We start from the raw sequence: 26,543 nt of genomic DNA on the forward strand, positions 1-26,543 counted from the left end.
GAAGAAGAGGTGACTCCTCGACCCTGGACCTCAACTGAGCTACGGAACATGCGAAAAGATTTTGCCCATCAACCAAGGGAGCACATCATCACCTAGTTGCTCCAAAGGTGGGACAATGGGGCCGAGGGTCACGAACTAGAAGATAAGGAAGCCAAGCAGCTGGGATCATTTGCTAGGGAAGGGGGAATCAACAAAGTGACTGCAAAAGAGACACAGTCCATCAGCCTTTGGAGGTGGCTCTTGGCAGTGCTCTTTTCACAGTTTCTCTTTTCACAGTTTCTCTTCTGTGAAAGAAAGGTTTCTGTACAAGGATGATGTTGTAAGTCGTGCGGCCAACTGGACCGCGACAGAGAAAGGCATCCGGTCTCTGAGGGAATCAGCCATTGTAGAGACAATCTAGATAGGCCAGATGCTGGGAATGCATCTGTAAATCCAGATGAAGTTGAATGTACATGACCCATATGGCGGAAATTTACATGGAGTTCACCATCATCATATGCCTACACATTGGCATCAACAACCTGGCATGACGCAGTACCACCAACAGTGGATGAAGTGATTTGTCAACTCTGAAAGTTCGAAGACAATCTCACCCTTTCCATCATTTCAGCTGCGGAAAAGCTGTCTCAGGAGTTCAAACACTTGAGAGACCATCTATCCGATCTATCCAGCTCCCCACATGTACCAGCCCACGTCTTGGCTATTACCAAAAGGTGTACTACTGCTTGAGAGAGAAGATATAGGAGATAGATGCCACAGGTCACCCTATGATTTTACCTGCGGAATCATGGAGAAGACATGAGGAAGTGGGATGGAAAACCTACCTCAGCCCTTGAGGAACAGGTGCGTGAATTGAAGAGGAGAACAAAGGTCAAGGATTATCATCCCATGAAAGCTGCGGCTTCAGTCTCTGGTGAGCAGGTTCCCAGATCGAGTGGAAGAGCTGATTTTACTCCAGCTCCTGTGATAAAGACATGTTTTCTTTCTACATGGTGTAAGTGACCAGTATTGTGTGATCACTATTAGAGGGGCCCTGCCTCCAGCCAGGTGGACAACAGGATTTACAGGAGTGCATGGAGCAGATGGCCTGGCACATCAGTCCCACAGAAGTATAAGGCTCTATTAGATACTGGTGCACAGTATACCCTGCCATCAACCTATCAAGGGGTGGAACCCATTTATATTTCTGGAGTGACAGGAGGATCCCAAGAGTTGACTGTACTGGAGACTGAAATCAACCTGACTGGGAAGATGTGGCAAAAGCACCCTATTGTGACTGGTCTTGAGGCTCCATGCATCCTTAGCATAGACTATCTCAGGAGAGGGTACTTCAAAGACCCAAAAAGGTACTGATGGGCTTTTGGTATTGCTGCTTTGGAGACAGAAAATTGAGCAGCTGTCCACCTTGCCTGGTCTTTCAGAGGATCCTTCTGTTGTGGGGTTGCTGAAGGTCAAAGAACAAGTGCAAATCGCTAACACAACAGTGCACTGGTGGCAACATTGTACCAATCGAGACTCCCTGATTCCCATCCGTAGGCTGATCCGTAGACTGGAGAGCCAAGGAGTAATCAAGTAGGACCTGCTCACCCTTTAACAGCCCCATATGGCCAGTGCAAAAGTCTAACGGAGTGGAGACTAACAGTAGACTACTGTGGCCTGAACGAAGTCATACCACCCTTGAGTGCTGCTGTACCGGACATGCTAGAACTTCAGTACGAACTGGAGTCAAAGGCAGCCAAGTGGTATGCCACAACTGATATTGCCAATGCATTCTTCTCAATTCCTTTGGCAGCAGAGAGCAGGCCACAGTTTGCTTTTACTTGGAGGGGTGTCTAGTTCACTTGGAACCGACTGCCCCAGGGGTGGAAACACAGCTCTACCATTTGCCATGGACTGATCCAGACTGCACTGGAACAGGGGCAAGCTCCAGAACACCTGCAATACATTGATGACATTATTGTGTGAGGCGACACAGCGGAAGAAGTCTTTGAGAAAGGGAGGAAAATAATCCAAATCATGCTGAAAGCCGGTTTTGCCATAAAATGGAGTAAGGCCAAGGGACCTGCATAGGAGATTCAATTTCTGGGAATAAAATGGCAAAATGGATGTAGACAGATCCCCACAGATGTGATCAACAAGATAACAGCAATGCCTCCACCAATAAGAATGTCTCCACTAATAAGAAAGAAACACAAGCTTTCTTGGGTGCAGTGGGGTTCTGGAGAATGCATATCCCAAATTATGGTTCAATTGTAAGCCTTCTCTATCACCTGACTCGGAAGAAGAATGATTTTAAATGGGTCCCCGAGCAACAACAAGCCTTTGAGCAAATTAAACGCGAGATAGTTCATGCAGTAGCCCTTGGACCTGTCCGGACCGGGCCAGATGTAAAAAATGTGCTCTACACGCAGCCAGGGAGAACGGTCCTACCTGGAGCCTCTGGCAGAAAGCTCCAGGGGAGACTCGAAGTTGACCCCTTGGCTTTTGGAGCCAGGGATACAGAGGATCTGAGGCCAGCTATACCCCAACTGAGAAAGAGATACTGGCAGCCTATGAAGGGGTTTGAGCTGCTTCAGAAGTGACTGGCACTGAGGCACAGCTCCTCCTGGCACCCCGGTTGCCCGTGCTGGGCTGCATGTTCAAAGGCAGGGTCTCCCCTACACATCATGCAACCGATGCCACATGGAGTAGTGGGCTGCACTAATTACACAACGAGCTCAAACAGGAAATCCCAGTCGTCCAGGAATTCTAGAAGTCATCATGGGCTGGCCAGAGGGCAAAGATTTTGGAATGTCACCAGAGGAGGAGGTGATGTGTGCTGAAGCATATAATAAACTGTCTGAAAGTGGAAAGCAGCTGTACGGAGTCCCCGATGACAAGCTGCAGAAACTGCTGAAGGAGAGGGTGAATTGAGTCAATTTGCCGAGGTGAAAGCCATCCAGCTGGCCTTGGACACAGCTGAACGAGAAAAGTGGCCAGTACTTTATCTCTATACTGACTCATGGATGGTGGCAAATGTCCTGTGGGGGTGGTTGAAGCAATGGAAGCAGAGCAACTGGCAATGCAGAGGTAAACCCATCTGGGCTGCTGCACTGTGGCAAGATATCACTGCCCAGGTGCAGAGCCTGGTGGTGAAGGTATGCCATGTAGATGCTCATGTACCAAGAGTTGGGCCACTGAGGAACACCAGAACAATCAACAAGTGAATAAAGCTCCTAAGATTGAGGTGGACTTAGATTAGCAACATAAGGGCGAACTATTTATGGCCCAGTGGGCCCATAACACTTCAGGCTATCAGGGCGGAGATGCAACATATAGATGGGCTCATGATCGAGGGGTGGACTTAACAAGGGACACTATTGCGCAGGTTATTCACGAATGTGAAGCATGTGCTGCAATTAAGCAAGCTAAACGGTTAAAGCCACTTTGGTATGGAGGATGATGCCTGAAGTATAAATATGGGGAGGCCTGGCAGATTGATTATATCACACTGCCGACAACCCGCCAAGGCAAGCGCCATGTGCTTACCATGGTGGAAGCAACCACCAGATGGCTGGAAACATACGCTGTGCCCCATGCAACTGCCCAGAACACCATCCTGGGCCTTGAGAAACAGATTTTGTGGTGACACGGCACCCCAGAGAGAACTGAGTCAGACAATGGGACTCATTTCCGAACAGCCTTATATACACTTGGGCCAAAGAGCATGACATTGAGTGGGTATATCACATCCCCTACCATGCACCAGCCTCTGGGAAAATGGAATGGTACAATGGGCTGTTAAAAACTACACTAAGAGCAACGAGTGGGGGAACTTTCAAACACTGGGATACACACCAAAGGCCACCCGGTTGGTCAACACTAGAGGATCTGCCAACAGGGCTGGCCCAGCCCAGTCAGAACTTTTATATACTGTAGAGGGGGATAAAGCTCCTGTGGTGCACATAAAGAATTTGCTGGGGAAGACAGTCTGGGTTATTCGTTCTTCAGGTAAAGGCAAACACACTCGTGGGACTGCTTTTTGCTCAGGGACCCGGATATACCTGGTGGGTAATGCAGGAAGATGGGGAATTCCAGTGAGTACCTCAAGGGGATAGGATTTCAAGGGAAAACAGCCAATGAACTCAATTATATGCTATTGCCTGCTATGTAGCACTTTTATAGCCCACCAACTAGATGCCTTCAGGTCACTAGCGACTGGCCCTGACTTCCCTCTGACCATCATCCCAACAGGGAATGATGAAATCAGACGAGCTCAGCAGTGACCAGATAAGTTTCGCAGTGTCATCAGCAGGCAACAATCCAACACTGCACAGTGTCTCTCCACTCTGGAAGACTGTTACAAGAGATGGAGCCTGGTATCATGGACCGGATGAACTCAGCAGCTTTACAGGGACTGGTCCACGGACTAAGGAATGATATCTCACTCTTTGTGTGTGGGTGGATGTGTGTGTATATATATATATATATATATATATATATATATATATATATATATATATATGAGACAAGCGATGGTATATATTGAAAACTGTGGGATCTGAGCATGATGTGAATGGTATGGAATATGGGCTGGATACTGTCCTGGATTCAGCAGTAGCAGTCATTTTTCTCCTTCTTAGTAGCTAGTGCAGTGCTGTGTTTTTGACTTTCAGCCTGGGAACAGCACTGACAGCACCGATGTTTTTAGTTGCTGCTCAGTAATGTTTATTCTGACCAAGGACTTTCTGAGTCTCATGTTCTGCCAGGGAGGAGGGGAAGCCAAGACGAAGCAGAGACAGGGCACCTGACCCAAACCAACCAAAGAGGTATTCCATACCACAGCACATCATGCCCAGTATATAAACTGGGGGGAGTCACTCAGAAAGCCTAGATTGCTGCTCAGGTTGGGCTGAGTATCGGTTGGCGGGTGGTGAGCGGTTGTATTCTCTCCCCTTGTTATTTCCCTTATCATTATTATTATTGGTGGTAGCAGTAGTGGTTTGTGTTATACCTTAGTTACTGGACTGTTCTTATCTCAACCCACAGGAGTTATATTCTTTCCATTCTCCTCCCCATCCCTCCATGAGCAGGGGGAGGAAGAAGGGCAGTGAGTGAGTGAGTGAGCAGCTGTGTGGTTCTGGGTTACAGGCTGGGCTTAAACCAAAACAAATATATATGGCAGCAGTTACTGACACATTGTAAATGAAGTCACCTGGATAGGTAGCCTAAGTGACACTAGACAAATCCTTGGGCTACAAAAAGAGGTACTGAGTATGTTTAGGTTAGAGTTAGGAGGTTGACTGCTTTGTCATTTTTTAGTACCTGGTGTAGGCTCAGCCACAAACCACCAGTGACAGCACACGCTTTGGCACAAGTTGCCAGCCAAGTTATGTTTAGCTCCACTTCCAGCAGTGAAGGAGGAAGGCATGCTCCAGAGCTAAAGGACATATGCAGCTCAGACCAAAGCAGAGCAGAAGGATATGTTCACAGTCAGTAAACAAAAAGAAGGGGTTTGAGACTGATCATTAGAAGTTACATTAGCAAGTTTAGCTGCTTGTCTCAAGGCTGTAGCATCAAACAAATAATGCTTCACGAATTATTCTGACTCTTAGAGAACCTCACTGCAAAGATTCTCTGTATTTCACATGACATATAAAACTAATAATGAGTTGCTTCCCTGGTGAGTTAAATTATTAGACAACAGACAGAAACTAGTGGAGACAAACACATATACTAAGACCTGACATGAAAAATAAGCAGCTTGTTCAGAAGGCTGTATGGCAGAAGGGATGCTGGGTCGCCAAAACCAAATGGCAGCCAGAGGGAGGGATGATCATTCTGCAAGTAATTTTGCTGCTGGGATCACACTTCTTCACCTGTCAAACTGTCTGCATGAACACAGGAACTAGATTTTACTGGGAAACTATTCCATTCTTAGTACACTGGCAGAGGACAGTCATTAATTAACAGTATTGGCAGCACTGGCATCCCATATGCAGTGCTTCATCTGCACCAGACTTGCTTTCAGAGAACTTAATTGCTGTGTCAACTTGAATGATCTAAGGACTTCAATCAGATAATAAAGGGGATCCTGGAGTACGGAAGGTAAGGGAATATATGCTTAGCTAAGCTTTTATCTCTTCCTGGTAGGTAAAACCCGTTAATTCTAAGGAAGTTTACTTGATCCCCAGCAGGCTGCTGATCACCAAGATGTGATGCCTGAGGAGAGTCGAACAGAGATTTGGAATACACACAGGAGAACATAATCAGAACATAGCAATGGCTCCACTCTTTCACTAAAGTTGGAAACAGAAGAGGCATCTTTGCCAGAGGGGAAGTGACCGATACAAGAACATTCTACACAGAAGGATCATTGGAGCACTCTTTTCTTGGCTAAACCCATACTTAAACAGGTAACAGCCATAAACTACTTACTTGCCTGCTCCCCCACCATATGAGATACCAGCTGAGTTCATGCCAGCCAGAACGAAGTAGCCTCGAACAGTGGGTGACTCTCCCATGATACATCGCATATCTGGTGTGAAGGACTCTGGGCAGTTCACGAGCTGCATGATCTGCAGAGCCTCCAAATCTGGCATCCTGCGCAGAAGGGCACCCAGAAGTGGCTCTAGAGACAAACAAAAAAAGACAAAAAGTCACAACCTTTGGTCTTGACACATCAGCTACTCCACCGTCAAACTGGACAGCACCACAGTTCTGAGTCAGTATCTGAACAGATGGAAACTGCTTCCGTGTTTCAATACGGTCACAGGACAAGCCATTAACCTGCTGGAATCAACTACTTGAAACAGATCCCTCAGCATACCATAAGAGCAGCCATACCAGTAAAGACCAAGGGGCCACCATTGTTCTCAACACTGCAAGAGTATGTTCAGTTTTGCTAGGGAAAACAATAGAAACAGACATCAACTGGATATCTAGCAAGAAATAAGAACACACAAATCTAGATGATGCTTGTCCCATGCACTCTGCCTCCACTTACTATCAGCTCAGAGGATTTCCTAAAACCTGGTATCTTTTACATTTTTAGTAACTCTTAACTCAATCTCTCTTCTAAGTACTTGACCCATCTTCCCCAAAGTCATGAAAACACCCCACAGACACTGCGCCAAGGACCTCCACATGTTTAGGATTTGTTGTATTGAGAGATTTGTTTTTGTTGTATGAGGAATCACCATCTTTTGTTTTGAAATTCATGCTCAATTAACTTTTTTGATGCCTCCCAGTTGGAATAACAGAAGAGACAATAAGCAGAAGATTCCCCTCCATCAAGTCCCTCCCATTCAAGATTTCTTAGACCTCCATCAATTACCCTTCTGTAATCTCTTTTCCCCAGCCCACTCAGACATTCTGTGCTTGGAAACTTTTCCAAGCTTTGCTCGGCCTTTTGCAGCCTCTCACCAGGCCTTCTCTGGTCACACAATGCCCTCTAGAGAAAGGCAGCCTAGAATAACAACTGGTGTCTGGCAAACAAAGGACTGAGTGTTATATGACTGTGTTTTCTTAATAATTCCTAACTTGTCTTTTGCTTTAAGTACTACTCAGCTATGTCTTCACAGAACTAATACAACCTCAAGGTCAGTTCAAAGCCCATCATTTTGTATAGTACTCACACCAACCCCCTGGACTTGCGTCATTTCACATTTATCCTCATTGAATTTCCTTGCCACTTCATTGCCCAGTCACGCTGGTAAGGTCCTTTGGTAATTCTCCACAGTCTGACATTTGGGAGTGTTAATAAAGGGATAAGCTATCTGGTTTTTTCTTCTCACCATAACTTACCTTTGCATAGTGCTCAAGGTAAAAGCCCTCAAGATTCAGCATTAATACTCCTCCTCACTTTATGTAAGCAGTAATAAGATTTCACATTATCTAAGAAATTACAAACAAAACCAATCTTTCTGACCTGCACTTTCTCTTCTTTCACGCATTAGAATTCCAGAGTGAGAGCTTTAGCTATAGTTATTTTTAATTATTGATATAAAGAGGGGTTAGATTTATTCTTGTATGCAGCCCAATATCTAAGCAACTCTACAGGCTATTTTAAAATCAAATGGTGTTTCAACGAAAGAGATCAAAGCAGTAGCACAAGAGCTCAAGCCACAGCAACTGCAGCCCTAGAAAAGGATCAAATACTAGCTGAGTAAGCTCTGACTCTGCTCAACTGTTCAGTATGTTTGAACTGATAAAAGGGTAATGCTAGAACATAGAATGCAGTTGCTTCCGAAACGTGGGCAATTTGTGGGTGCCAGCAAGCAGTGCCTTTTCATTTCAGCAGTACCAAGAAAATCAAAGATGAAGTAGGGGCAGAGCTCGAGCAACTCATTAGTGAAGCCAGTATCATCAAGAAGATCTGATGTCCTGCAAGATCTAAAACCCTTTAGCATATGCCAGCACAAAACTGGACCCCATTTTGGCCCCACCCCCTGGATGAATACAGTATCTCACAAATGAAAGTAAAATTAGTCAATTTAACCTGGGCGGTAGCTGGAAGAACATAATACCACTGCCTGAAGAAATCCGTGATAATCCATCCATGCCTAGAATCACTTAGAGGAGCATGTGCACTCACAAGGGAAAACTGAATCCCTGAAAAAAGGGCAAATTTTAAACTGAGAGGGCACACACAAACTTACCAGGCATAAGAGAGGGAAAGAACAGAAAGAGCCCTCTGTGTAGAAGTACACACAAAATATAAGCACAGAATTAAATAAAATGGGAATAAACCATTGCTGTCAACGGCGGGATGAAGTCTGGGAAGGAGTAATACCAAGTTCCGTCCACAAGCAACTGTCACTGATGGAAATGCACTTGGCAGCCAGCACTGAAGAGAGCTGCAGAAACAAAATACCACAGCTACGTGGCAGGTCAACAGTGTTAATGTCCAGCGTCACAAGAAGAGCAGCATGTGGCCCTGACACTCAAAAATCAAATTAAATGGAAGAGTGCTGGAAAGTTTATGTAGCACCTTACTGCACTATAGGAAATTATTATGTGCTGAGGGTTAGTGGGTGTTTTTAAACACTAGACAGTTATCAAGGCAGTCCTTGATAAAGGAGTTCAGTGCAAATTACTGAGAAATGAAGAGATGAATGAATCTGAGACAACATTAATCTTTCCCACACCTTTCAGGTGAAGGCAGACACACCCTGGCTGGTCAACAACAGCCTGCATCGTTGCCAACTCTGCCTCCTGCTGAAGCCAGGTGTTTCACTGCTGTGGGAATCTTTCTTCCCTAACATACCAAAATGATCCCAGTCTTCCTGGAGGTTGTGAATCTCCAGCTGGTTCCGTCCTTCCGTGAAGAGAGGTTTAGGGTTTTTTTCAAAGCCTCCTGATAGGATACCACCTTGCCAGTTGCGTATGTAGATCCTGCCATCTGGGTCTACAACCGCTGCAGAGGAAAGAAAAGAGGTGGGAAAGGAACTGAGAGAAGAAACAGCTGTCTTGGGCTGTTGTTCCATGCCACCAGACCCCATCTGGTAGCTGGGCCAAGCTACCGCCTGACATGAGAAGGGTCAACCTCAGTCCACCAGCCCCACAATGTCACACCATTCTGGTTCTCACATGACACCTTGGTGGGCCAGTATAGATTATCAAACCAGCATTAACTCCCGCCACAACCATGCATGCTAACTTTTGGGCAGCAGAGTAAACTGAACTGAACCTGAAAAGCACCCAAGCTAGCAGAACAGTGTTACCATGAGTGGGAGGACACAAGAGGGAGTCAGATCCCTTGTGGCACTAATAAGCTATGATATACTGGCTTAGTTACACTGGTACTGCACCCAAAACCAGACCTTGCACCAAGAGATGTCCTGCCCTCCCCCTCTTCCAGTTAATTTTAGAACAGTTAATTTTAATGGGGATGCATCACTCATCCAGTTTACTGCAGGTCACCAGCACAAAGAAAGTGAGCAGCACTGGAGTGAGGACACAGAGTCAAGTCTGGATTGCTTCCTCCAGTGGTAGTCAGCTTGAAGCATTTATGATATACCAGCTGACTCCATAGCAATTTTTTCCCTGTACAGAAAAGTTGTGTGTGTGTGTGTATATACATATACACACTATATATATATATGTATGTATGTGCTAGTAAATTTTGTTTTTATTACTCAGTCAAGTAAAAGTGAAGCACCTGGGGACTCTGGTTAGAAAGGTGAATTCTCTGGAGAATATATACATTAATCACTAGAAGCAGAAACTCTTGCTAACAACTGAGAGTAAATAAGCAAAGCTTTTTACTTCCCAACCACAGTTTTTAAACACAGGGGCTCTTCTTTAAGAGACTGAAAAGCCAGAACATGGGGGAGGAGCAACGACCTCAAGTGTCTGGTTGCCCCTACAGTTCATAGACATGTAAATGCCATTGTAAGGCCTTAGTTTCAGCTGAAGGAAAGGAATAGATGGGCCCCTTAGGGACAGCAGCCTGCAAGGAAAACACAGTGCCAAGTCTAGCACCCTCCCCAGCCCACAAATGCAACAATCCAAGTCTCAGACACACCTACTAGTGAAGCCAGAGCCATGACCATTCTCCTGCTAAGTTGAAAACTGTGAAAATCAATTTCTGTGACAAAAGCTTTCCCAAGAATAAGGGAGGAGATTCTTTCTACCACTGAAAGAGGATTGCTGGAGCAATTCAGCTAGAATGCACTTCACAATCCCAGATGAGCTGAGAACCGATAGCTATTAGTTGGCCTTCTTGTTATAAACTAGATGTCCCCTTGGAAAGGCAGGTATAATTCATGGAGAAAAGTGAGATACTGCTGAAGAAGCCTTACTTGGCAAGTTGCTTGCGAGAGGCTCATTCAAAGGATGCGTCAGGATGTAGAAGTGTTCACAGGCATGGAGTGGGATATTGACTGCTTCCTCTGCAGCGTGGCCCAACTCATAGGCCCACTGAAATAAAAACAAGTGCAAGTTAGAACACAAAAGAAAAAAGCTAACTCCAATAAAAAAGGTAGGACAAAAGCACAGGTCACCTCTGTGAGTTTGCTTTCATGTAAGACTATGTAAGATTTGGTTCAGTCCTCTAAACCATAAACCGATATAGATTTTTTTTTCTCTTAGGATTTGAATTATTTAGGATAAAAGTTGTTTTTCTGTTCCTCACACAAGATCTAGAAAAGTGGAGCCCTGATTCAAGACTAAGTAGTATCAACTTACAATACAAAAGCAAAACAAGATCTGTACACCAAAGCCAATGCTATGGCCAGCCTCTAGAAGCAGAATAATCAGGATTTAGGTGCTTGTACTGCTAGAACCCCATACCATCAAGACAGCCAGCTGCTATTTGAGAAACATTAACTGTCAGATGTAATTTCACAGTGGAAAGGACAGGACACTAAGGAAACAGAAAACAAAAGGAATTTTGGGGGCAGGAGGGAGAGAAGGGTAGAGTCACACCGCCCAGGAGAGACCATTGGCAGAGTTGTACCAACAAGTTGCAGGGTGCTCCTTAGCAAGTTAACATCCAGCCTTTGGTAACAAGCAGAGAGTAAACACTGCTCTCCTCCTTCACACCCCTGCTGGTCTGAGAAGCTGAATAACATGACTGTGATCTACTCCAGTAAACTAAGCCAAACATGAAACATAAAAAGGGGAAAACAAACACAAACAAAAAAACAACTGAGGGAAGTGCATGTGTCCTTAAGCAAATACAAAAAGAAAGACAGATTTCAGTAATCCAACCTGGCCAGCACAGTTTACAAAGTACTGGCATTTGATCTGTCCTCTGTCGGTCTCGATGGCAGTCACACGACCCTTCTGGACTGTAACATGACTGACGCTCGTCCTTTCATGGATCTGGACACCTGAGGTGAACATCAGAAGGTCAGTAAACCACAAGCCTTCTTTGTATGTGTCCAGCTGCTAATGTGAAACCCTTAAACCTAATCTAAATGCTTATTTTCTCTTTACGGCATAATTCTTATTCTTGACTTAGTAATTCTTAAGTGAAACCCTGTTACAGGTAAAATATCAGGCACCCAAATTGTACATAATTTAAAGGCTGAGATGATGAACAGTTACAGTGCTTTTTCCCCTGTGACAAAAACACCCTGGTATCCACAAGATGGTAAAAAAAAAGTCTGAGCTATGGATTTCTTTCCATTACAATTCCTTTATGCAACAAAGTCTGTAGTTTCAGATAGCAAGACTTGTTATTTTAAAGAAAATCAGTTATTTGGGGAAAAAAAAATATCAATTAACAGTACACAAAAAAAGCTCAACTAAAAGAAACTGAGAAAGGTATCTTCCCAAGTAGTTTCTTTCAACCTGATAGACTTTCATCCTTAATGATGTTTATTGCTGTTATTGTATCTAACCTTTCTCCCCAGTTTTAGACAAAATACTGGGCAAACAGCATTTATAACTACACTTCCAAAGCCATTTCTAAAGCCCACGTACCCGATGGAATATTCCACATGGACTTAGGCACAACCTTTTATTTGTAGGTAATTACAGAATCATAGAATCAATTAAGTTGAAAAAACCTTTAAGATCAAGTCCAACCATTCCCCCAGCACTGCCAAGGGCATCACTAAGCCATGTCACTGAGGGCTTGTCTACATGGCTTGTGAACACTCTTTTGATCTTTAATTTTGAGTAAGGTCCTACAAAGGACCCGACTTTTATTTTTATCATAAAAGAGTGTGTCCTTATTTAGAGAAATATACAACCACTAAGGGCAACAAACTGGTGCTTGATTTATCATACCAGATCTGTAAAGATTCAGTATGTTAAAAAAAAAAAAAAAAAGAAAAATCAGCTTGTTTTCTGAGGAAAAATACAATTTCAAAGTGTCTGAACCTGAAAGAAATAACCAAGTTTTGGTCTTCAGTGCTCAGTCAGAATACCAAGAGATGCAAAACATAATTTTCTTTTATGAAAATAAGGTAGCTATCACGCAGGAGAGCACTCTACAGAGAAAAAAAAACTCGTACCATTCCACGAGGCAGCTGTTGCCAGAGCCAGACTCACACTGGCAGATGACACGAGAGCATCTTCTGGCACATACATGGCCCCCACAAGGTCATGGATGCTGATCAGTGGGTGGAGTTGTGCCACTTTCTTTGGGGTTATAATTTCACAAGGTATCCCCATTACACTGCCACGGGACATAAGAAAAATGCCATCATTAGTCTTCCAGGAGAGCTAGTACAAGTTTGAGATCAGTTATACTTCCTGCTTATACGTACTTCAGTGATGAAGCGACGCGTTTCAGAGAGATTAGTCGATCCTGAGTCTGAGCCAGTGAAATGGAGCCTGTCTTCATGTACCCTATAACAAAGACCAAAGTCAAGTCAGATCTGAACAGGATCTTGAATTTTTTTTTCATCCCAGCCTCACTGCTTTAATCTAATGGCAGAGCCATTGCTTTCACTACTCAGGAGCCTGGAAATTCCAGATCCTCAAATAATTTTAAACACTGTACAGCTAATAATTAAAAGGCTGCATGAGTCAACCTCTAAAATAAAAAAAAAAAAATAATCCAATTTAATCCTGATTTGTGGTCTCATTCTATTACATTTACTCATGTTATTAAAAAATCCTAAACTTCACACATGGTATCTATTAAAAGAGAGAGATGTTACTGGCAAAAATGTGATGTAGTAACTACTCAGAAGAGTAAATCCTTGACAACTGAACACTGACACTTTGTGATCCCACCACAAGCAAAAGAATCATAAGATGGTCTGGGTTGGAAGGGATCTTAAAGCTCATTCAGTTCCACCCCCCTGCCAGGGGCAGGGACACTTTCCTCTAGAGCAGGTTGCTCCAAGCTGTGTCCAACCTGGCCAGGCATGGGGTAGCCACAGCTTCTGGGCAACCTGACAGATTAATACTAAACTTAATTAGAGGCACAGTTATTAACCTTTGTCAAGTCTGACATATATCAGAAGTCCTTGTCAGCAGAAAATGTTCAGTGACCAAGTTCTTCCTATGAGATACATGCCTGAACATTTTGGAGTGAAAGGGAGAATTTCCTTATTCTCTTACTCTTCTTTCACACACCTGCTTTCTCCTTATTTTTAGAGTGAGAGGGGAGTAAGACACCCTGCTTTAGTGCTTCCATTAACCACCTTCTCTTTTTGAGAAGTGAACTGGTGTAGAAAATGGACCATTTGCTCCTGTCACTGCAATATACTTTTCAGCATCCTTGCGAAAATTCACGTACACTTGCCAAGCTACAGGCAACAAAAGAACTGACAGTGTTTGTGGGATGCCTGCCTTCCACCCGTCCAGCACCCTTCTTCCCACTCTTCTGATTAATGACATCCTTTCACATCTGATTCAGTCCAAATATATCGGTTTTGAACAGGAACCAACAAACCTTTAAGACCCTTTAGAACTACGTTTGTATTTCAGCATCAATACCTTGATTCTGTTTCCCAAAGATCACCCAAGAATCACTCTTTCAGTACCTGTTTGTACTCCTGTCTCTTGTTCCAGCTGCTGGTAGAGCTTGTTTGAATAGTGTGCCATCTTCAGCTCGATCGATGCCTGTCTGGCTGTGCTCACAATGCCAGCACAGAAGCGAGTGGTACCAGCAGCTAACCTGCGAGAGAAGTTGCATAGAAGGCCTCAGCTGGCTGGCAGGCAGAGAGCTGAGACCCCCTCCACCCTGCTGCTCCAGCAGCTCTGCTGACAGCACAGACCAGATAGCAAGCTCGCCCCCAGACACATCAGACCAAAGGCTGTAAGTTGGAAGATGGAGGGATAACACAGCCTCTAGGATTCCTTTAGTCCACTTCTGAAAATGCATTGTTTTCCAAAAACGTTTCTCTTTAACTAGTCCTAAACTCTGGAAGTTTTCAAAGAATCACAGATTCCTAGACCAGACTGTCACCCATGTGGGGATCTACACAGTTTCTCACCATGTCTCAACCCTTCCAGTGACTGGGAGGAGTCACTGGGAAGCTTTGCCAACTATTTTAAACACTGTCCAGATGGGAAAATCAAAGTGAATTTCCAGGAGTATTTTGAAGTTGAGCAAAGACTGAGGTCTGCAAATCCCAGACTGGTTTAGGTTGGAAGGGACCTTAAACCTCACCCAGTTCCAACCCCTGCCACGGGCAGGGACACCTTCCACTAGACCAGGTTGCTCCAAGCCCTGTCCAAGCTGGCCTTGAACACTGCCAGGGACAGGGCAGCCACAGCTTCTCAGGGCAACCTGTTCCGTTCGTTTCATACCTTTGTTTCACCTGGGGTCAGCAGTCTGTTCACACACCATGTTATCACAGTTTACTGCTGTGGACTCTCCCTTCACTCCTAAACAATGTTGCTTTAGATTTAAAAGAAACTTTTAAAGCATTGATGATGAGTAATGATGATAAAGTAAGATGAGTCAGTGACCAGAACCCTGCAGCACTGCAATATGCACATATGCAGCAAAAATACTGGCAGCATGTTGCTGCTATGAGTCCTAACTGATGACTGCTGGATTGCATCAAGCAATTATTATTAAATACTACCTTATGCTGAAGTCGACCTGCCTACCTGATTCTTTGTTTCTCCAAAGCAGGACTCCCCTCAAACAAAAATTAATTTGGATTTGTGTCTTCCATCTTTGCCATTTACAGTAAGAACAAGTCCCTCTCACTGTGTAGTAACTGCCAGACAGGTATACCTATTTCTTACCCCTTTTTAAACTGTCCCTTAAACCACTGTCCATCCACCTATTGGTGAAGGGCTGCTGTAAAGACAGAAACCTATTAAAAACTCCCTGCAGCAGAGGCAGGGGAAAATAAAACAGCATCTCCCTTGCAACCTCCTTCCACAATACTTCAGGTCATCTTTCCTGCTGCTAAAGCAATCCTGCTGTTTTCCACTTGCCTACTAAAGCCTTTGACAAGACTGCTTTTGGCCTATGGTGTCTATACTTTCTCAGCAATTCCAATAAAGAAACAGCTAAGTAAGGTGCATCCCTACTTGGTGACAACCAAAACAGCTGAAGCAAGATTTCACCAAGCTGCGCTTCACATGAGATGCTTCTGCTAACGTAATACTATTTCTTTCCCTTGAGCATGCACATAAACTGAGCTCATATAGCATCTAACTCCATGAAGATCTGTCATGGGGTATTCAGACCCCACTACAAGCCAGTCAGGATTACATTCCATTACAAATGAAGCCTAGCACCTTATTTCACTCCAAAGGACACCGCACTTAAAGTCTCAGATCAGACTGCCCAATTTCTTCTCTTTGCAAATATAAAGAATTTGGTAGTACCTGCTTCCCAGCCACCAAAGTCAAGGAGTCACAGTTAATTATTCCTAAAGACAGAATCAGGTGGGAAGCTATAAACTAGACAGTAAATATTCGCGGCCCAGCACCTATTTAGGGTGTTAGGATCTGCTGCAATAAACACCTCTTCAAGTCTTAGCACTATCTCATACCCAAGGTCCCAAAATTTAATGAAAACAATACAAATCTACCTCTGAAACAGAAATCTAAACAACAGGTAAGGGCTGTGCAGTCAGCTTTCCACAGGATCTCCACACTCTGCCACAGACTGCAGATCCAGCTCACAAAGGACAGCACAATGACTCTTACTCGGCCAGTCTGTAACTGCCTTGGCTGTTTTACAGACAGGCACAAAGTCCTGCAACAGACAAACTAGATAACCTGAGCCTTTAGCCACACACAGCATGGTGTTCTAGTGATGTCTGCTTATAACCCCCCCACATCCCCCACAATTTCTTGTGAGCTTTGCTGGCAGCCTAAAACTTTGTATGTGTACTGCATCCTGTTTCTAGAGATGGTCGACAGGGGCTAGGTGATTTACACAGAGTTTTAGTTCTCCTAAAATGGTCCACCTTTGCCAGCTGCAGTGTGTTTTACATTACCTGCAAATGTGCCAGAGCAGATGGATATCTCCCAAAGGAACTGTCCATGGAAAACATATGCCAGGGCAAAGTTCTCCTGATAGGAACCACATCCCATGGAGGACCTGTGCTGGAGGCCAACATGATCATACCCCACCCGTCACCCCCCGCACTTCTTAGGCTGGACAAAAGACCCTGAAGTGCAGGAGCGAAGTTGAGCATGGGATAGGAGAAGTGGCGTTTTAATCTTTGGTTTGTTTCTCACAACCTGAATCTATTTTAACAGGCATGAAATAAAGTAATTACTTAATTACTTTAAGCTGATTCTCCCTAAGGCAAGTCTGTTCTGCCCACAGCAGAAGGGTAAGATATTTCTATGTCTTTATCTTGATCCATGAGCTTTCTCAGCCTGCTTTCTCCCCTATCTTGCTAGGAGGCAAAGTGGCTGTGTGGGAATCTTGCCCTTCACAAAAGCTAACCCAATGCAACCGCACAGGGGATACGCTTCACCTCGCAAGTATGCCTAGTGCTTTGGAACAAGCAGTAAAGTGTAGTTACCAACATTCAATGTAATTTTATTCCTCGGTTCCAAGTCCAGATGAAGAGGTAAAAATAACACGTTGCAGCTAATGCTGGTATGCATGGAAGTCCTGTGTCTTGAGTTTTGTTACCAGAAATCCTTACCTGCCCTGCTCAAGTAAGACTATGTCCTTCCAACCCATCTTGGAAAGGTGATATGCCACGGAGGTGCCCATGATTCCACCACCACAGATGACAACCTGCGCCTGCGCTGGCAAGGCAACTGGGTGAGGTTCTGCTGTACTTGAGGTGCTTTGCCGGGCGCAGGTCATTCTTCCCCATTTTGGGTTAGCCATCCTCCAATGGATATCTGATAGCAACCGGAGAAACATCCTGGCAGCTGCTTCCCAGTTTTCTTGAAGCACTGCCTAGATATGTCTAGACATTAGCTCAGGACCACTCCTTCTAGAAGGAAAAAGATGAGAATCACATTATCACTTCTCTTATTATATACAAGGCTGGCAGCAGAAAACATCACATGGCGCACCCAGTAAAACATGGGAATGCTGGTAAGTAAACAAACAGAAGAGCAGTTAGTCAGTCCTGAAACAATAGCATTGCTATTAAGGTTTCAACTTAGACTGCATAATGGGTACAGAGCATTATACCTCTGTTTCTGACATCTGCATATCTCAACAATGAGCAAAGAACCAGATGAAAACAGGAAAATAATGTTGAGGAAGCTGTCACCCCAACAACAGGTAGAGCAGTGCAAGCCAGCAGGCACAGAACATGCTCTGAACCCTTTTATAAGGGTAACAGGGCGCCAGCAAGCTTTGTTATTAACGTCGTCAGGCCTTTACCTCAGGCAGGACACAGGGTCCGGTCACAGTAAGCACAGCGAGGAGCAGCAGAGGCTTTCTCCGACACCGAGAGCTCGCCCCCTACACCTCCCAGGGCCGCTGACCGCGGTACCACCACCGAGCTCTCAGCCCATGTCCCTAACACCGTGCTGCAGGTTGGTGCCTCCTCACGGACCCATGTGGGTAGGACGGCACAGCCGCGCTGCCCGCCCTGACCCTCACGGCAACGATTCCCAGGACGGGAAGGGGGGTGCTCGGCCTGCTCTCCTGCGCCGCATTCCCGGCCCCGCGGCAGGCTGGAGGAAGTGGAGGAGGAGGAGGAGGAGGAAGAGGAGAAGGAGGAAGAGGAGCGGGGCCGGGGGAACGGCGGAGGCCGCGCCGGCTCACCTGAAGCAGCGGTGGGGGGAAAGACGCACTGACCTTCCGCGCTTTACGGCCACCAGCCGCGGCGCGACCCGCCCCTGCGCGCCCCCGCGCGCGCCCTCAGGAGTAAACGACAAACAAGTAAAAAACCTGCAGACGCTTTTTATTAAATTCTCCTGTTTCATCTGTACAGAAAACAAACAAAAGGAACGCACATTATTATTATTATTATGTTCAGAATCTCGGTAACGTCTCAAAATTACACAGCATGGACATGTAAAAAAAACAAAAAAAAAAACCAATGAAAACCAAACCCAAAACAACCCGAAAGGAGTGGCTGGGATTTATACACACCGAGGGGAAACAAGGTACAGAAAAGGTCTCGTTAATATCACATATGAAAATCATAATCATAATTAAGAAAGAGACTAAGTTCAAACAGCTTCTGCTGTACAACAGGAATCCCCACTGCGTCTGGTTTGGTTTCCCATAAATCCTGGCTCCCAGCTCTCTGGGATGCTGCCGAGCCCAACACAAGTGTTATTCCCAGCCTCTGATCACCTCAGCATGAGCATCTCTTTGCCCTAGCTCAGTATTCCCCAAGGCAAGAGCTACACCAGCGCTCCAAATCACTAAACACAGGGAGGCGGTGAGGTGGGATTTGGGAGATGCCAGGAAGGGATCTTTTGCTTTCGGTCAGCTATGGAATGAAATTGGAGTGTTGTGGAAGGAGAAAACAGCCATCTGCCCCTGGCCAGCAAGTGGCAACACATTATTCCCACTTCCTGCCCCACACCGGTGGCACTCGATGGGTGGACGCCGGATCCCACCAGCACAGGAGGAGCAGCGGTGCCAGCTCAACTCTCTCCTGATCAGGTGTGATTCGGATCCCCTCTGTCCACCCAAGCCGGGGAAGCGAGGCTGGTCTGGCCCCTGAGCAGAGAGACTGCCTTAAATGTACCTGGGAGCTGCCCTGAAGGTCGGAAGCCCCACAGGTAAGTACACACTCTCACTAAAGCTGTTTTGAGCCTTCAGAGACGTGTTTTAAACAGGGACACAAGTGCTAGATGAAATGTTCTGGTTCTGTACCACTCATGCACTCAAAAAACACTTCAAAATTACCTTTTTCTGTCAAAAAAGCCCAAAACTGATAAAGTAAAAAAAAAAAAAAAAGTAGTACTACAATCTCCTTTCAACTAAATAATAAAGTTGGATTTTAACAGAAGTCGCCATCCAACTTGGGACATAATTCTTTTACAGCGTGATGGGACTCACGTGTCGCATTTCTTCCCTCCATGCCCACCCAGAGCCAGTTCTGTACTTGAGACATTCACTCCTTTCCATTATTTTTAACATAATGCACTTACTGTGGATTCTATCTGAGCAAGGCTGATTATGTTCCCATGGATTCAAGTGTATGGTTCTGGGGGAAAAGCTTAAATTTTGTTACAGAATCACTTGAGCTTCATTAGGGTTTTTCACAGCCCTTGGCAGTGATGCAGACACATGTGCTCAACTCAACTGGCCTGACAGCACCCGAAGGGCAGGAAAAACATTCCTGATGAGTTACACTCCAGCAGTGAGAAACAAGGCAAGACAATCTCGAGTTGCAGCTCAGCAAAAGGACTCGATTAGACCCACTAGGTAAACAATAAATAAGCTTATTAAAGGTCAACAACAATGAATACTAATTTGCTAGCAGGAGTGGAGGAACGAGGTGCACATCTACTTGAAGGTGCCCATGCTCATTGAAGGGGGGTTGAATTAGATGAGCTTTGAAGGTCCCTTCCAACACAGACTATTCTATGATCATGCACAGTCCCTTCACACACGCCATCATGTAGAAAACAGAACCTGTTAACCCTTGCAGCAGCAGAAGGGGAACAGAGAGCTGTACACCTTGCTAGATCCCAGTCATCCAGTCTTACCAACCAACATCACTACCATCCAGGATAAACTTTCCAAAAGAAGGTTTTGTGATGACAAGAGTTAAAAAAACCTAAACCAAGCACCTCCTGAACTGCACTCTGTGGAAGGCAGCCTCCACCAAAAGAAAGAGGTACCCTAGCTTTTGCCACACCAACACTCTTCCTTTGGTGGATCACAGCTATTTCTAGCACTCCCAATTAGATTTGAGAAGTTAAATAGGCTTCCTCAAGGTCAAGGCAACAGCAGTGTTTCTTACAGCTATTTCTTTCCCTGCCATGGAAAACTGATAACTGCAGGTGAGATGCTGTGTTGGGAACAGCACCAGCAGGTTATTTTTGTAAGTGTAGGTTTCTGTGCTTTTGAGACCTCCAGATTTTTAGATCTGGAAGGAGCATGATGTTTCAAGACTGGAACTGGTAGATTTCTAGTCACAAAAAAAGCAAATCTGGTCATAAGCAGTGGCAGGAGGCCCCGTATTAAAATGTGAGGAGGTTAATAGTGCTCATGGGCCCTCTGCCAGTGTCGCACCTTTAGAAGGTGGGTCTGTGCACTTACAGTGGACATCAAGGGAACTGTGCAGAAATTGATTCTGTATTCTACCTTTGCTTCAGAGGGCCTCCAGACACACACCTACAGCACCATCCCAGAGTGTCTGCACTGAAACTGTATTCCCAGGTGAGCCTGCTGATACAGACAGGAACACTATCAAACACAGACCAATGCTGTAGACTACAGACGCCAAACACAGCACTCCAGGTACCCTCATCTTAACCTTCTCCAAATTAAAATACACAGAAAAAAAACCCCACCCAGCAAGCCTTATATCTGAAAGTAAAGAAAGTCACCTTTGGAGCTAAACAGAGTTTACATTCAGAACTACGGCTACAAACCTACGATTTTCACTGCAATGTCTTTTGGAATTTAGTGAAAGATGCTATTTCTAGACAGTAAGCCATCTAATTAGACTTTTCAAGCTAATCAAGTTACAATATGCCTTTTCAAAGAGTCACAACAGTTTAAAAAAAAGCCCTCTGACAGCAACTTCATTATGCCTGACACTTCAAAAAGCAGGGCTTGTGCTAAGCAAGCAAGGACACAGATCCTGCTTCCCTTGCCAGCAGCTCTGTGAACACACTCATCTCTACAGCAGAAATTCCAGCACTCTGTCAAGTGACACAATACACACCTACAGATGCCTAACTAACCTCTGTGTTAGACACCTGTGCTGCCGAGATACAATCAACCATCCCTCCCCTCTGCTCCATTTCACATTGACAGAGGGCAGTTAAGCTGTTAGGAAAAGGGGTGAGAAGAAAAATTCAGGTTTAATTTTGTTCTACCTAACTGCCTAACCACAATCCTACCACTCACTAATTCTCCACTGAACTTTCATAGCTCAGACTTTCACTACTGGTTGCCTTGTGTTCATAATACTTTGATATAAAGCCAGAAGTGTTTGTGAAAGACCCACTGGCATAGTAAGTCTAAAATCATATCACTAATAGTTTGCTGTCCATTCATGGAGTGGGATGAAGGTACATACACAAAAAGCTTCAGTTGCAGCAAAAGCTCACAGTATTTTGTATTTGCCATTCTGTACATGCAGCATCATCAGAATCAGCTGGTCCACACTCCAGAGTGTCTCAAACCACCTTCACAGTTCTTCTAGAGAACATTGTGGAGAGCTGGAAATGTCAGGTCTTACCTAGCAGGACACTATGCAGGAAGAAAAAGTCATGGTTTGAGCATCAGCCCAGGTTGGACAGTTCCAGGCACACAATTTTTACCGCAGCACACGCACATGAGCACATCTAAAAGGCGAATAAAGTATCTCCTACTGTACACGTGGACTCTCGTGCAGTCACCTCTCAACTCCTCCAACACAATGTTTCAGCCAAAGCCAGTGCCTTATGACTTCCGTGCCCCCTTGTACTTAAGGAAGAAAGGTGATGGTAAGAATAGGCCACAACTACTGGTGCAGCTTTTCTAAAACATCTTCCATGGACTCAGGTGTGAGTATCAGGTCCTGGAAGAGTAACTACACACAGAATGAGTGCACACATTGATGATAACAATGTGAAAGCTACTTCCCTTAAAGATCCAGATGTTTCTATACTTCCATACGACACTATCTTCCTCCCATCCACTCCTCCTTGGCCTTCTGGACCAGCACTTGTGTCCTACATTCCACGAAAGGCCAGTTGCCATCACTATCAGTTGTAATTGTGAAAATAAAAATCACTCTTCAGTGCTATCGTTCAAAGCATGATGACCCAGACAGGCAAGTTAACAAATCACTGCACTATTCCATAAGTAACCATCTCACAGAGAGAGCAGGTTGAGTGTTCAGTCACTTTCTCCATGACTGTCTGAGCACTGTATTTATTACCTGCATGTCAACATCTATAGTGTGTTAATGTGGAAAGGTAAGAGCTTAGCAGCAGCAAGATAAAATAAAAGGAGTGTTAGAATTTTACTGCATCATTGCTAATAAAAAAGTTGACCAAGTGGTACTGATCGTGGCACTTAATACCCACTGACAGCAGCCGTGTACACTCCTGACAGGCTCTACATGCCACATGTCTACACTGCGTCTTTAATCTACTGAAATACAAGTTGTACAGCTCATGTGAGTATCTGGTCCTGGTCAGTATTTTATTCTATCTTGCAAGTGTGGCAGGGAAAGAAAAGGAGGACATCTTTTCAGAAAAAAAATAAAAATCCACAGTCACAAAAGCAAGATATTCACTAGAAGGTGACACCACTGACTGGTGTCCTTAGATTGTCCAGGACTATGCTCTGAAGATGCTTTAAGTAAGATGAGCAAGATGTCTGAAACAAGGCCAACTGTGGTATAAGATGCAATTTACCCTTTAATTTCCTGCCTCAACTTTACCCAGCCACAGAGGATGACTAGATTTCAGTAAGAACCATTACCTAAATCATACAGTCAATGTGCAGATATATGTCTTTCTTTAAAAACCGACTTAAAAATGAGCTGCAGGTCATATCAGTCTGATTTGGAGAGTGAAGGCAGTTCCAACAGTACAGTAGAGACTTGTCTACAGGCAGGTAAATGAGAGTCTGCTAACAGAGGGTAACAAAAGCTGCTGCTGGCTGGGCTGCCAATGTTGCACACAAACTTTTATAGGATGAAGATGCTGTAGATGAGATCCAGGATGGGAAAACTGAGCCAACACCTGTTGCTGTTCTAATTTTTTTGATTTTTTTGTTTGTTTGTTGTTTTTGTTTTTTTGTTGTTTTTTTTGTTTTGTTTTTGTTTTTTTTTTTGTTTTGTTTTGTTTTGATTCTCCTCTCACAAGAGGGCATTGGTTGACTATACAGAGGAGGACTGTACAAAACTGGGCACTGGGCAGGCATTTCTTCAGCAGGCAATTCAGGCTCTACCTATCCTTGAGCTCTCTTGTTACCCGCTTGGTGATGCGTCCACACATCAGGCCGATGAGGAAGAGTACACAGATGCCAACTGTGATCACAGACAGTATGTAATTCTTGGACGGAGAGGTCATAACTTGCATGGCAAGGTCAGAAAAGCCTTCTGCTGGGGCAACCTGCAGGTGAAAAGGGAATAAATGAACCAAGCTGCATTTCCCATGCAACTCTTAAGCCCTGGCATTTATCAGGTTTAGTCCCTGGTGCTGTTATTGCCTACTGTCATCATCAGGCTTGGCCTGAACCACAAACAAGGAGGCCTGTAATGATTCATCTGAAGGAACTGCTGCTCAGCAGACAGATTTGTAACAGGAAGCTCTGCTGAGCCCATTATATTGCCCCAGACCATCTCTACAGGAGACCAAGCCCTGGGTGCACAAAACCCAGTTTAATTCTGTACTGTGGAGTCTGCTGAGAGAGTAACAAGCTCAGAAAAGAAGACCTGATTTCAATTTTTTTGGACCAAACTCAAATGTTAAACTTCCTTCAGGGACAAGAATTTCATTGCTATTGAAGTTTTTCCATTAACATCTTGCAACAGAAAGATCCAATGCAAAAAGAAAAGGGAGATGCAGTACACACCTTTGCAGCATAGCTCCACATTTCAATACGATCATTAAGGCGTTTCTTGCATTCAGGCTGCAACCTCACACGTTTATCTTCCAGAGCTTCCATTAAGCATGACATTTCTGTGATGCACAGAAGATGGTATTACAAAACAGAAACAGGGGCTTCAACAACATGCTACGGCAAGGCTGCTGGAAAGGGCCACTGGAAAGGGTTACACAGCTTTCTAAACAGACCAGCCAGCCCAACAGGCTGTATACAAAGTCCTGCTGTACCCTTGAAGCTAGCAGTTTCATTAAGATCCACAATTAATAGTTTTGAAATTGGTTTCAAGGTGCAAGGAACAGATTTTGAGGTGCAAGGAATTTCAACTCCCCAAAAGAAATTTCAGTACCTATCCAATTATTTACGAAGCCTTGTAAATCTGCATCTTCAATTAACTTCTTCAATTAATTACTTTAAATTCAACACCACTATCCTTTAGAGAGAACCAAAATCAAATTCAGCTCAGGAAAAATCAGTGTTATCTCCTTAGACTTCCCAGGAATTTCTTTTCATCAAGAGAATGTTTTGGAAAGGTTTCACTTCCTCAGTTTTCATACAGTCCTGTGAAAAGGAAATGGGATCACAATGCTCTGGGTGCCTACAGAGCAGCTTGGCTAACTCATAAGCTCTTTTATATGCTCATGAGACACCAGTATAAAACCTTGTATTTTATACTTAGGCTGCTTTACTTGAATAATCCCTAATTGGATGTTTGCTGCTTTTCAGTGAAGAGGTATTTTGTTCATAGAGAACAGACTGCAAACTTTTAACTCCAGACTTTTAAAATGCAACTGTCAATTCAGACACTCAGAGGCAGATCCCTCTCCCTCAGAAGCTTCACACTTCTGCTTATCTTCAGCATAAACACATCAGAAGACACATCAAAAGCAGTATGATAAAACAGGAATAAATAAAAGATATCCAGAATTTCAGAAAGGCATTCAGCAACCAGAATGAAAGATAATGATCAGGAAAATACTTGGCTGCTATTTTTAATGCCAGATAAACTCAGAAATATCGGAAAGTTCAGAATCTTTCCCCTGTTCCCCTGCTACCTTTCCTTAAACAGCCATACACACTATCCAGACAGCTAACATAGCAGCAGGAACAAACTGGAAGAGCTTGACCTTAAATAGGAAAAGAATGAGTTAAGAAACAAATAAATGAGGTTTCAAGAGGTCTGACCATGCTGAACTCAGTCTTGGAGGCCTTAGAACAACTGATGAAGTCTCAAAGCCTTTAGCTGCTATGCGATCTTAGAAAGCGTAGTAAGGATTACCTACCCGCTGTGATATTCAAAAGGAAAAAACTGGTATGTGTAAGCAGAGAAGGAAAAAAAAGATTAAAGGACTTCAGTTTGATTTTATTTGTCAAAATACTGAAACAAAGAAGCCAACTTTGGCCAAAGACGGACACAAAGAAAGAAGGACAAAAGGGATCAGCTAAGAAAGAACCTTGGGAAACCAAGTTGATTTGCTTCTGTAAAAGAAGCAGCTTAGTTCTAGGGAAATTTCTGGGACAGTGTGATGTGACATTGTTGTAAGTAAGCTTGGGAGCTGTGTCCTGTGGGAAGGTGATACAGCGCGAGACATAACCTCACTGAAAATGGGTCCACGTATTTCAGCCCATGTGTAATAAGAGCTCATTTTCAACAGGACTTCACCAAGGAAGGATATTATAGAAGGGTTACAGATCTTGCATCACACACTACTGTCAGTAATCATACGGAACTTAAAATATACTCCTTAAATCTGCAGATAAGGCTGCAGGTTTGTATCAGGACTGAAGAAAAGGTCCCACCTTGGACACCAGGAAGGACTGCTTCTTGATACCCACCTTCTATTGGCATCTACTGCCTCTGCAGTTGTTCCACTGTATTACCCACCAAGTGGGTAAGTAATAAAGGTGGAAATATCTTGTACTTAAGATAATGCTGGCAAGAAAATACCACTTAAAGCTCCCAGGACTGAGA

At 44.3% G+C, this 26,543-nt stretch overlaps 3 protein-coding genes across 4 annotated transcripts in view; 1 reads left to right on the top strand and 2 right to left on the bottom strand.

The window, feature by feature from the left end:
• Positions 1 to 18,617, bottom strand: part of PDPR (pyruvate dehydrogenase phosphatase regulatory subunit) — a 28,448-nt gene extending 9,831 nt beyond the window's left edge. The window contains exons 1-9 of one of the 2 annotated variants that reach the window (XM_057415192.1): positions 18,602 to 18,617; positions 17,517 to 17,816; positions 14,430 to 14,563; positions 13,203 to 13,284; positions 12,948 to 13,111; positions 11,695 to 11,816; positions 10,785 to 10,902; positions 9,248 to 9,397; positions 6,418 to 6,610 (exon numbers count right to left, since the gene is read on the bottom strand). In XM_057415192.1, the coding sequence (XP_057271175.1) occupies positions 6,418 to 6,610; positions 9,248 to 9,397; positions 10,785 to 10,902; positions 11,695 to 11,816; positions 12,948 to 13,111; positions 13,203 to 13,284; positions 14,430 to 14,563; positions 17,517 to 17,743 (1,190 nt within the window). In that variant the 5' untranslated portion in view covers positions 17,744 to 17,816; positions 18,602 to 18,617. Of the gene's footprint in view, positions 1 to 6,417; positions 6,611 to 9,247; positions 9,398 to 10,784; positions 10,903 to 11,274; positions 11,386 to 11,694; positions 11,817 to 12,947; positions 13,112 to 13,202; positions 13,285 to 14,429; positions 14,564 to 17,516; positions 17,817 to 18,601 lie in introns of those variants that run through there. The other variant, XM_057415193.1, reaches the window with a different exon arrangement.
• The window catches only part of LOC130602382 (uncharacterized), a 100,266-nt gene continuing 76,418 nt past the window's right edge, over positions 2,696 to 26,543 (top strand). Inside the window, exon 1 of the mRNA XM_057415198.1 lies at positions 2,696 to 2,808. Within this exon, the coding sequence (XP_057271181.1) occupies positions 2,761 to 2,808 (48 nt within the window). The 5' untranslated portion in view covers positions 2,696 to 2,760. The remainder of the gene's footprint in view (positions 2,809 to 26,543) is intronic.
• GLG1 (golgi glycoprotein 1) overlaps positions 23,800 to 26,543 on the bottom strand; it is a 93,229-nt gene continuing 90,485 nt past the window's right edge. Inside the window, exons 25-26 of the mRNA XM_057415182.1 lie at positions 24,542 to 24,648; positions 23,800 to 24,078 (exon numbers count right to left, since the gene is read on the bottom strand). Coding sequence (XP_057271165.1) covers positions 23,911 to 24,078; positions 24,542 to 24,648 — 275 coding nt within the window. The 3' untranslated portion in view covers positions 23,800 to 23,910. The remainder of the gene's footprint in view (positions 24,079 to 24,541; positions 24,649 to 26,543) is intronic.

Source organism: Pezoporus wallicus, unplaced genomic scaffold (assembly GCF_028554395.1).
Source record: "Pezoporus wallicus isolate ANWC-B61680 ecotype Strahan unplaced genomic scaffold, APGP_CSIRO_Pwel_v1 contig_7896, whole genome shotgun sequence".
NCBI classification, from domain to species: Eukaryota; Metazoa; Chordata; class Aves; order Psittaciformes; family Psittacidae; genus Pezoporus; species Pezoporus wallicus.